The sequence below is a fragment of the Moschus berezovskii genome, chromosome 19, assembly GCF_049115385.1.
Source record: "Moschus berezovskii isolate FMDL1 chromosome 19, NW_MosBer_1.0, whole genome shotgun sequence".
Lineage (NCBI taxonomy): Eukaryota > Metazoa > Chordata > Mammalia > Artiodactyla > Moschidae > Moschus > Moschus berezovskii.
The window spans coordinates 72,460,784-72,475,190 of record NC_142478.1 but is presented as its reverse complement, the minus strand read 5'-3'; the positions used below and the strand labels follow the sequence as shown (position 1 = coordinate 72,475,190).

Here is a 14,407-nt window from a genome sequence, read left to right as displayed (position 1 = left end):
GCACTTTACTAAGTCTAGGACTCTACTTCTGCACAATGGAGAGAATATTCTGGTTGGGTTATTAGGAAAGACACATGAAAATAATACATGTGTGTATATATATGTGTATTTTAAGTACTATATAAGTATTTTGAAAGATGTTGGTAAGTAGTAAATGATGTAAAAATGGTAACTGCTGTTGCTGCTGTTATTGTTGAAGTTATCATTTTTATTGTGTTGGGCCCCAAAAGTGTTGCTGTGACTTGGAGAGGGGAGAAGAAAAGGCATTCCAGGTAGGGGAGGGTGAGTGACGAGGGATAATTACGTTTGCCTAGGCTGATCTGGCTGAGAATTGTGCAGCTTAGAAGGGGGTGTTGCAGGAGACAGAAGGCTCCAGAAAACTTAACAGTATGGCTTCAGCAATGAGGGTGACTTCACCTGGAGATGATGTAGGCCCAGCCCTGAGGAGTTCCACTAGAGACTGTCCTCATTAGACTCTTTTGGTTGCAGAGACTCCTTCAGGCCACCGTAAGGACAGAGGAGTTTTCTGCAAGGGTGAATGAAACTCTCAGGCCGGAAACATCCCCATGGGGGCTGTTTGGTCCCTTAAGTTGGCCATTTGGTCAGCCTCCCTGTCACTGGAAACTGGCTCACACTCTCCCCCCACTGTTAGGAGGAAGCCACCTCAGGGCCTCCACACCCTCATGTCATCTGCAGAGATGGCCAGACCCCAGTCCATGTCTCAGCTTCTTTCTGGGAATCTTTTTTGAGGGTCAGTTCACAAGGCAGGCCATCCAGTTGTATAGCAAACAGGCTCAGAGAGGGCAAGGGGCCATTTCAGAAAGAGTTTCTATAAACAGCAGTCTGATCAGATACCTTCTGAGATCCTGACCCCACCAGACTGGATGTGAACCTTCTAATTTTTAAAGAAAAAGGGTAGTGTGCAGCCGTTCAGGAGCACATTCTTTGTGTGAAGAGAAGTTCAGCTGTAGTTAGAATGAGTGAATAGTTAGAAGAGCTGAGTGCTGGGTCCAGCAGGTGGTTAAACTCCTTTGCTGTTGGAGGAGAGGCCACGCAAATGACCATCTTTCCTCCAAAATTTCCCAATTTAAAGTTTTGAAAATAAAAATAGATCTTTCAATGGACTTGTAAATTTAAAGTAGTAGTGGACTTTTTGTTTGTTTCTGAGACGATCTTACCAAATCAATGGTATAGTTTAAAATCAGTAGTGCCTTAGAATCCAGGAAATATGGTCGTTTGTTTTGTACCGTTTGAAATTCCGGTTTGAGGTTTGGTGCTGGGTCTTTGAAACTGCAAAAGCTGTTATCTGGTATCATTTAAAAGAACACTGAGCTTGAACATGTTCCCCTGTGTATTTGTAGTTGGGAGACTGGGTATCTCTGAGGCCCTGCTATCAGATCTTATCAACAGAGACAGACTAGAGGGCCAGGGTGTCAGATGGGTATGTATTTAATCAGATGGGAATTCTCTGGAAACCAGTAATCTCAGGCAAAAGCCTTGCCCTCTTATGAACCTCCATTTTCTCTTCTGCTCAATGGGGCGATTGGATCAGATATTATCCACATTCATAGCTGCCAGAACTTCCTGTTGACTCCGTGTGGCTACCTCCTTTAGTTTAGATAACTAGAAGGCTCATCCCCTGACTTGTGTGAGTGCTTTGTGGTGATGGGAGGTGACCTGGCCTGTGATGCTGGGCCTTTGATTTGGGCTTCCTGGGTGTTTGGGGGCTGCCTGGAGATGTACATACATTTCTTTTTAGATTACCTGATCTAAAGGTGTGGTCTCTGCTTTTCTCCTGAGGGGAGGGTTAGGAAGGAGCCGGTCCTTGTGCCCTGGTTCTGCTTCCAGGTGGTGAGAGGGTGGGCGGGTGTTCTGTGTAGAGGTGCTGTCGTCTCTGCTAATCAGTTCAAGGGCTGCTCTCAGGCGTGTGCAGTTCTCCAGATAAAAAAACCCGAAGACGAGGACCTGCCCTTTTGTGTCTGGGAGCTCTGCTTGGCCAGGGCCCCTCCCACTGCTTGTCCAACCAGTAAAAGTTCTAGCAGTGCATTTCCTTCCTGTAGAAAGAGAATCAGACTCAAGGCCTGGGCCAAACCCTGGCCCCGCTGTGTGTCCTGTTCCTGAGAGCCTCCACCCCACGCTGCGTTCTGGGAGGTCAGGCAGTGCTGAGTGCAGGCCCTTGGCTACGATCTGACTTGGATTTGAGTCTTGGTTTTTCCACTGATTTGCTGTTGACTCTAAGCAATATACCCTTCCTGGGTATCTTACCTCTCAATAATGCCAGTATTTTTTAATTGGAATAAAAGGGGGAGAGGCACAGGAGAGAAATTTAAAAGATCCATAATCTACTATTTAAGAATAATTGTGAGAGAGTGTGTGTGTGTGTGTGTAGAAGGACACATGCACGTTGTTTTCACTGTTGTTTTCTTCCCAGTGTTGCTCTGTAGGCTGAAGACTAGGGAGCACATGCAGAGTACGCATCCTGCACATGCTAGACTTCTTCTCTTTGCCCCATGGTTATGTGAACTCAGGAACTTCCAGGGGCTCCTCCTCGGAGGGAGGGAGTGCTCACTCACTCGAAGCACCCTCTAAGCCAGGGGTGTCGCCCAGCCTGCCACAGCTGTTTCGGTGCTGCCCAGGGTAGGCCTCCAAGCTGAGGTGTTTTCCCCGCTAGCTCTCGTGGGCGTTCAGAGCCTGTAGAATGTCAGTGCCGTGAGGGCTGGGACTTGTTCTAGTCACAGGACTGTTCCCTACAGTCTACCCAGATGCCCTGGCCCTAGAGCTCCACGTGCATAGCTGTGACAGTGGCTCCGTGAGTGGATGTGCAAATTCGAGTGGTGTCTGATGGGACTTTGAAGTGTATTTTGAATTTGTATTGGCAGAGACAACTTGGAGTGTGTTCCTGCAAAGGGACTGGCATGAGCAAAGGCTGAGAGGGGAACAGGGCCAGGGAGTAATTGGGGAAACCATGAGTAACTAGTTTTGTTAGAATGCAGATGTGAGCATGTTATCCCTGTACTTGTTTGACTAGTTTTCCGTCCAGCTCTGTACTGTGCTTGCTGGTTCTCTGAAGAGGCTTGTTTTTCGGCACAGATCCAGGGTGGGAATGCTGTGCTTTGGTGCACAGGTGCAGGCACTGGGGCCCCTGGCCCCTTGACACATGGGGGAGTGAGTGCTTGAACCTAGTGTCTCTCCAGCCTGGGCTTTCTAGGAGGGCATTGTGTTCCCTTGCGTCTGTGTTAGAGGGTTCGTGAGTTAGCCCCGAAGGGAACGCAGGATGAGGGGCAGCGGGAGGGACGGGGACTGACCAGGCTGGTACCTGGGGCCTCAGCCAGGGCCTTTGCTTCTCTCAGCACCTCTGATGGACCCTGCCCTCTGCTCCACAGGCTGGAGGAAGTCCCCCTGGAGGTGTTGAGGCAGAGGGAGTCCAAGTGGTTGGACATGCTCAACAACTGGGACAAGTGGATGGCCAAGAAGCACAAAAAGGTGAGGGGCCTGGCCTTAGGCCTGGGGCTGGGAGTCGCAGTGGGGGAGGCACAGGCTGAAGAGGCAGGGACTGCATCACTTGGAGGAGCAGGAGGGCCTCCAGCCGCCCGCTGTCCCCCCACCGGCTTGGAAACGGGGACAGGAGCTGGTCCTCCCAGACGACTGCAGACTCATGCAGAATTCTTTCCTCGAGTCACACTTCAAAGCTGCCCTCAGCTGAAGGCCCTTCAGGCAGCTTTCCTTCAGTGCTCCTGGGGCAAGTCTTTACTACTGCCTGTGATTCATGGGGTCGCGGAGAGTCGGACACGACTGAGCGACTGAACTGAACTGAACTGAACCACCTAGGGGAGGACTTGATATACTAATAGTGGCTAATGTATGTTGACGCAGCGTGCCGGGCACTTAGCTGGGTCATCCTTACAGCACCCCAGTGGGGTTGGTGGTGGTGCTATCCCCACTTATGACTGACGGCAGAGTCAAAGTTTGAACTCAGGAGTCTAACTTTAGTGCCTGCATGCTTCGCCACCACAATAAGGGGCCTTCTTTACCTTCTAGATTAATTCGATCTAGATTAGTTCTCTCTTGTCCCCTAGCCAAAGCAAAAAGAAGGAAAAGTGACTTCACAGTTTAATGGTCTCATAAAAATGAAAATACCAGTGGTTCTTTTCTGGTGGGCTGTATTTAGCGCCAGCTCTGCCCCACTGTAGGCACATCCTTGTCTACCACATGTGTGTTGATACTCTTGTTCACCTTAGCAGGATCTGCTTACTCCCTAGCTGAGCAGAGGCCTGTCCGCAGTCCCACAGCTGGGGTCTCTCTGAACAAGTCCCCAGCGCACAGTGACCCCAGGCCCCCGCCGGCCTGCATTGTCAGCTGACATGCTGGTCTGGGCCAGGCTGGCACAGCCGCTGTAGGGCTTAGCAGAAACCCAGGGCCAAAGGTCACATTTGGGCTTGGGTTCAGCCACACAGCCCCCACTCTCCGTGCCCATGGCTTGTCAGTGACTTCGGGCAATCACTTCATTCCCCCAGCCTCAGTTTCCCTGCTCAAGTGGGAATGACCATCCTGTTGTGAGGTTCCTCCTGTAAAGCCCTGTGCCCGTGGGAGGAGAGGTACACCCAGACCCTCTTTCTGGGGGTCTTTCTTACTGTTCTATGTGGACTTTGGGGCTTTCATTTTTTGCTTATTAGAAAAAATTTCACTTTAAAAAACACTTTTTTAAGGCAGTTGTTGCCCAGCTGCTTCCTACCTGACTCTGGGGTCTGTTTTCCTGCTTCCTCAGCCCTCGGGCCTTTACCCTGAGCTTCAGCTCCTCTCACCATCTGCAGAGGTGACTTGTGGCTGGCAGGGAGATGGCTGTGGCATTCTTACCCCCGCCTCCTCACAGATGGGGATTCCAGAGGGGAGCCGTGGGGAGCTCCTCTCTGCAGAGCCTCCAGCATCACTTCCTCTTCCCCTTTGCTTCCCTGGCACTGCGGTTAGAGACCAGGGCTACCCGCCCACCCAGGGCCACCAGAGGAGGCTGCACTCCACCCTCCCCAGGGACCCTAGTACACGGCTTGTCTCCTGCCACTCTGGCCCCGGAGCTCTCACTGCCTTGCTGTGCCAGCTGGGTTGGGAGGTGGTGGCACAGGAAGGATGACACCTGCACCCAGAAGTGGATCCAGACCCGCTGCACTGATCCTGAGTCCCCGGGACCCGGCCAGGCCCTGCAGAGAGACAGAGTGCTGGTTGGAATGCTGTCTTCCCCTGTCGGGCTCTGCTTAAAGGTTGCCCTGCCCTCCTTGAGCTCAGCAGGCTGGGTGTGGCTTCTCTTAGTTGTCATCAGAACTCTCCTTTCCCAAGGCCTTACCTCAGATAATGGCAGTTCCTGTGCTTTCTGTTTGCTGAGCACTGTCTCTGGCTTTACCCTTGCTTATCCCCACCTCTGCCTTTCCCTATGAGGTTATCATCTCCAGCACCCTGAGCTGAGGAAGATGACAGAGGCCAGAGCGGGAAGGTTAGTCGCTCAGTTGTGTCCGACTCTTTGTGACCCCATGGACTGTAGCCTACCGGGCTCCTCTGTCCATGGGATTTCCCAGGAAGAATACTGGAGTGGTTGCCATTTCCTCCTCCAGGAGATCTTCCTGACCCAGGGGTCGAACCCAAATCTCCTGTATTGCAGGCAGATTCTTTACCACTGAGCCACCCAGGAAGCTGGTTGTATTCCCAGCTGTCCATCCCCACCTCCCCCACCTCGGGCCTGGGTGAGGCCGGGTGGCTCTGAGAGCTTAGTGGACTGAAGGTTTTCCTGGACTCTTCTCAGTCCTGAGCAGACCAAGGGTGATCGGGCTGCAATGACATGTGGGGGCCGACTCAGCTGAGCTTGGCCCTGGGGAGCCTGAAGGGCCTGTGGTTTCAGGTCATGTGCACCCCTTCGCCAAAGCCCGCCCAGACCACGTGGCTTTCTTCAGGAGACCCCGGTCCCACAGCAGTGGGAAACTGTCCATGGAGTCAGGCCGGTCCCTTCTGCTCCCTTCCTCTCCCCGCTTTGCAGGCAGTCTCAGAAGTGCAACTTGGCTCCTCTGACCAGCCACTCTGCTCTTCCCCCACTGCCCTCAGCCTGCCTGCCTGTCTCCTTCCTGGTTCTTGACTCCCTCTGACCCTTGGAAAGTTTTCTCTTGTTTGTGCTGGTCATCAGGAAGCCCAGGCCTCCTGTGCTCCCTCCTCGGAGAGCCTCCCAGGGGACTCTCTCAGGGGGTTTCCAGATGAGGGGACTTAGGAGTGAGCCCGGGGCCCAGCACCTCTGAGTCAGGTGTCCTCCCAGGATTGGAGGGGCAGAGAGGAATCCATCATTTATTAACACTGGCCGTGTCGGGCCCTGTGCTAGGCATGTGCCCCTTGCACCACTTCTGATAGAATCCTAGTTGTCGCCATTTTGATCACAGTTGATGAGAGGTGATGGCTGAGGTCAGCGCTGGATTCAAACTCATCACCCAGGCACCGCCCACTTCCCACTGCCCTGAGCTCCCATCTCCACCCAGGCCAGGCTGCTCGGTGCAGGGGCCGAGGGCAGTGTCACTGGACAGTCCCCCACCCTCTTTCCAGAGGAATGGTGCCTTTGCCTTTGTCCTCAATCTCCTTGACCCTTGGCCTTGAGGTCAAGGAGGATGATCAGGGCACCTGCCTTTGAGCCTCACTCTGCCCTCAAGCCCAGAGGAAGCTTGTCTCCCCATGTGACTTGGAGAGACCTGAGAAGTGAGCACCCAGGGCTCGGTCCTCCAGCCTGTGCAGTGTGGCTGGGAGTCGGTGTGGTCCCTGATGGAATGACCTTAATATTGTCTCCACTCCGTGCCTCAGTTTCCCCATCTGTGAAACACATGATGCTTTCTCGTGCCGGGTTTTGGCGGTGGAAGCCTGTTTTCTGTTGAAGAGAACAAGTGTATGCATTGAGCACCAGCTCTGGGTCGTGAGCTCCCCAGACGCTTCCTCCCTCTCCTCTCCCAGCCCGTGATGGGGAAGGCCGGTGCCAGTTTAGCCTGGGATCAGGACTCACACTCAGACCAGTTGCCTCCACCCTGGTCTGGAAATTGTGAGAGCTCGGGGTCAGGGAGAGCAGAAGAGAGGGGATTCTTGACCAAACAAAGGGGGAGCCATTCTGATCGGTTCCTGTCTTCTTCCTGAATTCTGCTGAGATCTTTCCTCTCTAGGCTGGATGTATCCTGCCACACGGCTACTTAAAGACTCCCATGAAATTGCCCAGGACAGGTCTCTGGGTACATTCTGAGTCATCTTGTGAGCTGCTTTCTCTGCGGCTGAGCCATGTTCCACATTATGCAGATCCCTTCCTGGTGATACCCCAGGGGTTCCTCTAACTTGTCTGGTTCCATTTGGATTCAGAAAATGGAGATGGGGATTCATAATCCTGTGTGGACTTCAAGAATCCCTGTGCTGTCACTGGACCAGGGAACACGGGGCCACTGCCATCACCTGGTGGCAGCAGACTCGGTGCAGTGTTGGAGCAACAGGGGTGAAGTCCTCTTTTCCACCCTGTTCTGCTCTTGCCCCGTGCTCACTGAAGGCCTGACGAGCACCAGCCTCTTGGGGGCTGGGGAGGGGGCAGCGGGCAGCCTGGCTGGATGCACAGGCGTGGTCTCCCTTTGACTTCCAGATCCGGCTGCGGTGCCAGAAGGGCATCCCACCTTCTCTGCGGGGCCGTGCGTGGCAGTATCTGTCAGGAGGCAAGGTGAAGCTGCAGCAGAACCCTGGAAAGTTCGATGTGAGTTGCCCTCCCTTCCTTGTCTCTGGACATCTTCCGGGGGGCGGTGATCCTCTGTGCTCAGGGGACCTCTCCCCTCCAGAGCCGACTGCCAGGCCTGGTCAGTCTATGACTCCAGGGGCTCCGCTCATCTGAGGCGCCAGCCCTGAGCAGGCCTCAGTGGGGTGGACAGATTGGCAGCCCCCAGTTCCAGCTCTTCCTCTTGACAGCCACCCAGGTTTGCTCTCTTGGACTTCGTGGGCTACCTTTCAGCTCTTGGTTATTGGGAGGGACACTCAGAGCCCTTCCCTGACCAGCTGGGGCCTGAGCTCTGGGCCTTCGGAGGCTGCCCAGTAGGGTCACAGGACCCTAACACCTTTTGACTTCCCATTTTCTACTCTTTCTCCTGCCTCATCCAAGCCAGCTAGACATGGTTCACCCATGTTGCTTATGGGCTTGTCTGTTCTGGGGGTGGCAGAGCCAAACCAGTGTCCTTAGAGTTTAGAAGCCAGTCAGGGGTCAGACGGGATACCCTCTGACAGCTGTGCCTTCCCCTCCTGCTGCTCCCCACCCCAGATTGCCAAGGTGAAGAACACCCCTCCATTCATGAGGCTTCTTGGGGTCCCCCTGGCCCGGGCTGCTCCTCCAGCCTGCTCCTCTAGGGAACTTGGGGAGTCAGTTGGCTTTCCCAGGGTTGCCCCAGCTCACCTGCCAGACTTGGCCCCAGGCCTCAGGGCATCTCCCAGCCTCTTGGGACTGATGATAGGCAGTGAGAGAGCTGTCAGTCAGCAGCTCCCGCTGACAAAATTCATGCTTCAGTGAACAGCCCTCTCCCGCTAAACCTGTTCCTGGAGTTGTTGCTGTAGACCGGGAGGTGGGGAGAGTGGCCCTGGGGACAGGGTTGGTGGAGTGTCTGGCTGAGGGCAGGCCTGAATCAGGGATCGGGCTGTGCCACAGAGCACTGACATCATGCCCACTCAGGCAGCCTCTTGGCTCCAGAGTCTTCCTCCCTGTGGCTACATCATTTCTATGTCAGGGGGCTGCCTTCTGGCAGGAGGCTCAGGGGTGGGGTGGGAGTGTCACCAAGGCCCTAGGTTACATTTCGCTGCCAGAGCACAGCCTGAGAGCCAAGGGAGCTCGGGGGCCCGGTCAGCCTCCTGGTTCCACAGCAGACGTGCGCGCATCTGAGGAGCAGTGGAGTCAGAGCTCTCTGTGCTGTGTGTGTCTGGGGAGTGGTGCATCCCGAGAGGGGTCAGCCACCTCTATGGGGTCTGAAGAAGGTTGCTTGTGGGAGGAGGTAGACTGGCCCAGAAAGTCCTTCATGATGTTTTGAAGCTTAGTGGCAAGGTCCCGAAGCAGTCCCGGGGGCCAGAACAGTGGTTTGTGAGCACTGCAGGAGGGACTCTGCCTGCCTGTGGGGTGGAGGAAGTAGACGGGGAGAGAAGAAGCTGCCTCCGGCTGCTGGGGCACAAGAGCCCAGACGCAGGGGCACCGCGAGGGGCTGTGCTGTAGCAATTCTGCCCCCACAGGCCCACACTGACCCCAGCCTCTGCCGTCAGCACAGGCTCCACACCCTGGCAGCTCCTCCTCCTCTGCGCTGGCCACTTCTTCCTCCTTCCTCAGGCAGGACAGGGCCTTTCAGTCTTTTTCTTCTCTGGTTTTCTTCTCCGGCTTCCCTTTATGACGGCACCAGCACCTGCAGGCTCCCTGGGGGGCTGCGGTAGCTGCATTGCCCCCAGTGGCCCATACCTGCCTTGGACTCTCGGCACCCTTTCTCCCTGCAGGCCCTTCAGCTGTACCTGTCCCTTCCTGAGGGGTGGTGACCCTGTGTGGCTGAGTGCCGTAAGCAGCTGAGGAACCCAATGAGCGTGTTCTAGGAACCTTGGGTTCCCAGGTCCGCACCTCAGTGGAACCTTCAGGAGAACTTGTGGGACCCTCCTTTCCTTCCTGACAAAAGCAGACCTGCACTGTACTCAAGTCAGTGTCTCAGATCAGGACAGCGTCCTGACCTGCAGGGTGCCTGGGACACTAGCGGCCCCATTGCACAGGTTGCGTGTGTGCATCTTTAGCTGCTCAGGGCCCCTGCTCCAGGGCCCACTGTCCAGACCCTAGGCCCCTCCCTCCTCCCTCCAGCCTCCAGACTCCATCAACTATTTGTCTCAGTGTTTACCCTCTTGTGTCAAGTTACCTGACACCCTAGGGCCCTTATTTCCACCCTGGGACACCCCCACTGAGGAGGCACAGAGGGAAAGGGACTTGTATGAAGTCACCTGCCAGGCAGGGGCCTGGGCCTACACCCACTGATGTGTTTGCTGCGGACCCAGCCTTCCTCCTGGGGCTCTCCTTGCACTGCCCAGCACGTAGACAACGAGGGCTCTGTCTGCTTCCCTGCTCAGCCCTCCAGGCATCCGTTCCACTGAGTTGTTTCTTTCTTTTTTGAAAGCTGAGGTATGAAATTACATAAAGTAAAGTGCACAGATCTTAAGCACATAGTTCAGAGAGTTTGGACAAATAACATATACCCCTGTAACCAACAAGCAAGTAAGATAGAGGACATTTCAAGTAATTGAGAGAGGATCTTTCTTTGTGTAGTAGCTTTGTTTTCATAAATGGAACTCATGCAAAAATGTTCACGGAAGTTCAAAGAAAAGAGTAAAAATTTGCTGCAACCCCAGCACCCAGAGATTGCTCTGAGGCTAATGGTTTGACAGATGTCATGACATTGCTCAGTGCAGCAGCACACACACATGCACACACACACAAACACACGCACACACACCCGCTTCCTGAATAGGTGGCGCCGCTTGTACAGGGAGGTGGGTAGCTCAGGAGTTGGGGTTGACAGCTCTGAGTCAGCCTGGCTTCCAGACCCAGCTGCACCATTTTTCTAGCCACAAGGCATCAGACAAGTGGCTTTCCTTTGACCCTCAGCTCCTCACCTGTGAACAGTGTAACGACAGGCCCTGTCTCTGGGGGCTGCGGAGAACAGTTGGCGAGGCCCACATGTGCTGTCTCAGGTTGGGGGTGCTCAGGGCGGTGCTCCCAGGCGGAAGTGCTCAGGGAAGTGCTCCCAGGCGGGAGTGCTCAGGGCGGTGCTCCCAGGTGGGGGTCGTTGCTTCCAAGTTGCCGTCCATCTTCAGGGGATAACAAGGTATTTGAGTCCTGAATGAAGTGCCTGGAGGTTACCTCAAGCCACAGCTATGTCAGGCACTCTTACCCACGTGGGTCTTCCTCCTGGAGCCTAGGTAGCCCCTCAGGGTTTCCAGGACTCTGCTCTGCTCGTCTCTGCCCTACCCAAGCTTCCTGACTTGTCCTCGGGGAGGCCCAGTCAGGATGGGATTGGGTGGACATTGTCCCTGGTAATGGGGCGTCCTCCACAATCTGGGACAGTGATATCCTCCCAGCCATCGTAACTCCTAAGAGACGCTCTTGACCTTGCTTCCAGGAGCTGGACATGTCCCCTGGGGATCCCAAGTGGCTGGATGTGATTGAGCGTGACCTGCACCGGCAGTTCCCTTTCCACGAGATGTTTGTGTCCCGGGGGGGCCACGGGTGAGCAGGCTGGGCCTTGTGGGCTGTCCCTTTCCCTCAGAGAGAGGAGGTAAAATGAATTTGGCGGCACGTTGGGGTTCCGGAAGCTGGAGGGTCCTGACTGCGCTGTTAGTTCCGTCTTTGGTTTGAGTCTGATGGGTCCTCTTAGGTCTGGGGCAGCGTCATCCTGAACTTCCCAGAGAGCTAGGCTCACCTGGCCTGGCCTTCCTCTGGAAACAGGAAGATGCACAGATGGAGTGGGGAGGAAGAAGGCTGGAGAGAGCTGGGTGGGCACAAGGTATGCAGGAGGGGAGAGACGTGGCCGCCAGGCCAGGGCCGAGACAGACCTGGGACGGGGCTGGCCTGGCTGAGGGGCCACAGCTGCCAAGCCAGGGCTCACACGCCCCACCCCGGCCCTGTTCCCCGCTTTCTTTTTGAGTCTCCGCCCTCACCTGTCAAAGGAGGGTACAGGGGCTGCAGTGGGGGACTGACCCCTCGTGACCCCAATCTGCAGGGAAGTGCAGCCTCTGAGTCAGGTCTGGCCCAGTGGGGCGCAGGTGAGCCCTGTGGGTCAGCCCTTTTTCGTTCACCTCTCCGCAGCCAGCAGGACCTGTTCCGGGTGCTGAAGGCCTACACGCTGTACCGACCCGAGGAGGGCTACTGCCAGGCCCAGGCACCCATCGCCGCCGTGCTGCTCATGCACATGCCCGCCGAGGTACCCCGAGGCCATGGGCGGGCGGGCGGGAGGCCGGGGAACACCCAGCAGCCAGGTCTCACATCTCTCGTGCCCACAGCAAGCCTTCTGGTGCCTGGTGCAGATCTGTGAGAAGTACCTGCCTGGCTACTACAGTGAGAAGCTGGTGAGTGCTTGCCAGCCTGGCCCTGGCCTGAGACCCGCCCCAGACCTGACACCTTTGTGGCCTCTCCAGGCCTTAACTCAGCCATCCCTGTGCCCATGGAAGTCCTTCCAGACCTCCCTCTTCCACCCTCCCTCCATCTCTGCCTCCCTGTGGCTGTTCCTCCAGGGCACCACGCTTCTCCTGCCTTGGCCTTGGAATAGGCTTTATCCTCCACCCCTTCCTTCCTCTGATAACCCTTCTTTCCCCTCAGCTTTCAGCCCATCGGAGCTTTCCCTGACCTGACAGGAGGGGCCTCAGGCACACGCCCCCCAGGTTGTTCCTGCTGTGCCCTGGGCACTTAGCCCCCTCCCTCCCTCTGCTCCCTCGGCTCTCGATGCTTCTGTGGTTCCTGTCTGTCTGCCTCTCTGCACGGCACACTCGCTGAGGGGGACTAGCTGTGTCTGGTGTGCTTGTCATCGCACCCCCAGCACCCAGCAGGAGCTTGGCGCCCTGCAGCGTGAGCTGCCTGAGGAGCCAGGGGCGGCTGCCACGGGCCCTCAGTCACGGCCTGGTGGCTTCCCTGTCCCCCCAGGAGGCCATCCAGCTGGACGGGGAGATCCTCTTCTCGCTGCTGCAGAAGGTGTCTCCCGTGGCCCACAAGCACCTCAGCCAGCAGAAGATCGACCCGCTGCTCTACATGACCGAGTGGTTCATGTGTGCCTTCTCGCGCACCTTGCCCTGGAGCTCCGTGCTGCGTGTCTGGGACATGTTCTTCTGTGAAGGTACCAGGCTGGGCTCGGGGCAGCACCCCTGCCATCAGTCCAGTTCACGGGGGGCCTCTGTTTGCAGAGAAACTCCCCAGAGCAGCCCCCACCACCCGCACTCACTGCCCGCCCCCCGACAGGAGTCAAGATCATCTTCCGTGTGGGCTTGGTGCTGCTGAAGCAGGCGCTGGGCTCCCCCGAGAAGGTCCGAGGCTGCCAAGGCCAGTACGAGACCATCGAGCGGCTGCGGAGCCTCAGCCCCAAGGTCATGCAGGAGGCCTTCCTGGTCCAGGAGGTACGGCCACCCCTGCCCCTCACCCCCGGAGGGAGGGGGAGACTGAGGGCCCTGGTGGGGGCCTGCGGCCTTGTGCTCAGCAGCCCAGGACAGTGTGGACAGACCTCGTCCTTCTGTCTGAACAAGGAGAGAGTGGGCACCGAGGCCCAGACCCACCTAGAGGGAGTGAGAGTGGGTGCGGCCCCCACCCATTACAGCCTTGGCTTTATTTTCCCGTTTTTCTCTCTTCTGTGGGTCTTTGTCTCTGGGGGGCTGTAGTGAGGTGACACACAGGTAGGCAGGAGGACTCATGGCTTTCCCCTCTGAGGCGGTGGGCCTCAAGGGCCTGGCTCACCTGGCAGTCACTCTGGGGCTTGTGACCACCGTCCTGTGGTCAGCCCGCATGGCCCGGGCTGGGAGGTGGAAAGGGATGGCTCTTCCTGACCCCCCCGCCACCTTCGCCGCCCCACAGGTGGTGGAGCTGCCAGTGACAGAGCGCCAGATCGAGCGTGAGCACCTCATCCAGCTGCGGCGCTGGCAGGAGACACGGGGGGAGCTGCAGTGCCCATCTCCGCCCAGGCTGCATGGCGCCAAGGCCATCCTGGAGGCAGAGCCGGGCCCGCGACCCAGCCTGCAGCCCTCACCGTCCATCCGCCTGCCCCCGGACGCCCCCCTCTCTGGCTCCAAAGGCAAGTCCAAGACATCCAAGCAGGTCCAGAAGGAGCCGCGGAAGCCGGCCAAGGAGAGTGGGCAGCAGGACCGTCCCCCCACCCCGAGTCAAGCTAAGGCAGCGGCCGCCACGGGAGACGCATCTCCCCCACAGGATGTGCCCACAAAGGACCCCCAGGGCTTGGCTCCCCAGGACTCAGCCCACCACCACTCCCGGGAGAGCCTGACATCCCAGGAGAGTGAGGACACCTACTTGTAACCCTGGCAGCTCAGGCCCCTGGGCTGGGGTCTCCACATACCACACGGTTCACCGACTGACTGACACTCCAGGGCCCGCCCGCCCTCCGAGGGCCCGCTGCCTGGCCCTGGACGGCAGAGAGTCTGGCTGGCCCAGCACAGATTCTGCCTGAGTCTCCTTATTTATTTTCTCCAGAGTGGAGCTCAGGCCGGCCCAGCCAGGGCAGGCAGAAGTGCACGCCGATGGGTGGGGCCTCACCCAGCCCCTCCTGGGGGGATGTTCCCCAGGGCACGGATGTGAGGTGGGGGGGGTGGTTCTTTGTGTAAAATAGAGACATGGTTTTGTACAGAAATAAACAGGCTTGTGTAGAGA

The 14,407-nt window shown here is 56.8% G+C and overlaps 1 protein-coding gene across 1 annotated transcript in view; it reads left to right on the top strand.

The window, feature by feature from the left end:
- The window catches only part of TBC1D10A (TBC1 domain family member 10A), a 28,930-nt gene extending 14,523 nt beyond the window's left edge, over positions 1–14,407 (top strand). The window contains exons 2-9 of the mRNA XM_055404732.2: positions 3,384–3,483; positions 7,634–7,741; positions 11,166–11,272; positions 11,852–11,966; positions 12,046–12,111; positions 12,683–12,872; positions 12,995–13,149; positions 13,601–14,407. Coding sequence (XP_055260707.2) covers positions 3,384–3,483; positions 7,634–7,741; positions 11,166–11,272; positions 11,852–11,966; positions 12,046–12,111; positions 12,683–12,872; positions 12,995–13,149; positions 13,601–14,056 — 1,297 coding nt within the window. The 3' untranslated portion in view covers positions 14,057–14,407. The remainder of the gene's footprint in view (positions 1–3,383; positions 3,484–7,633; positions 7,742–11,165; positions 11,273–11,851; positions 11,967–12,045; positions 12,112–12,682; positions 12,873–12,994; positions 13,150–13,600) is intronic.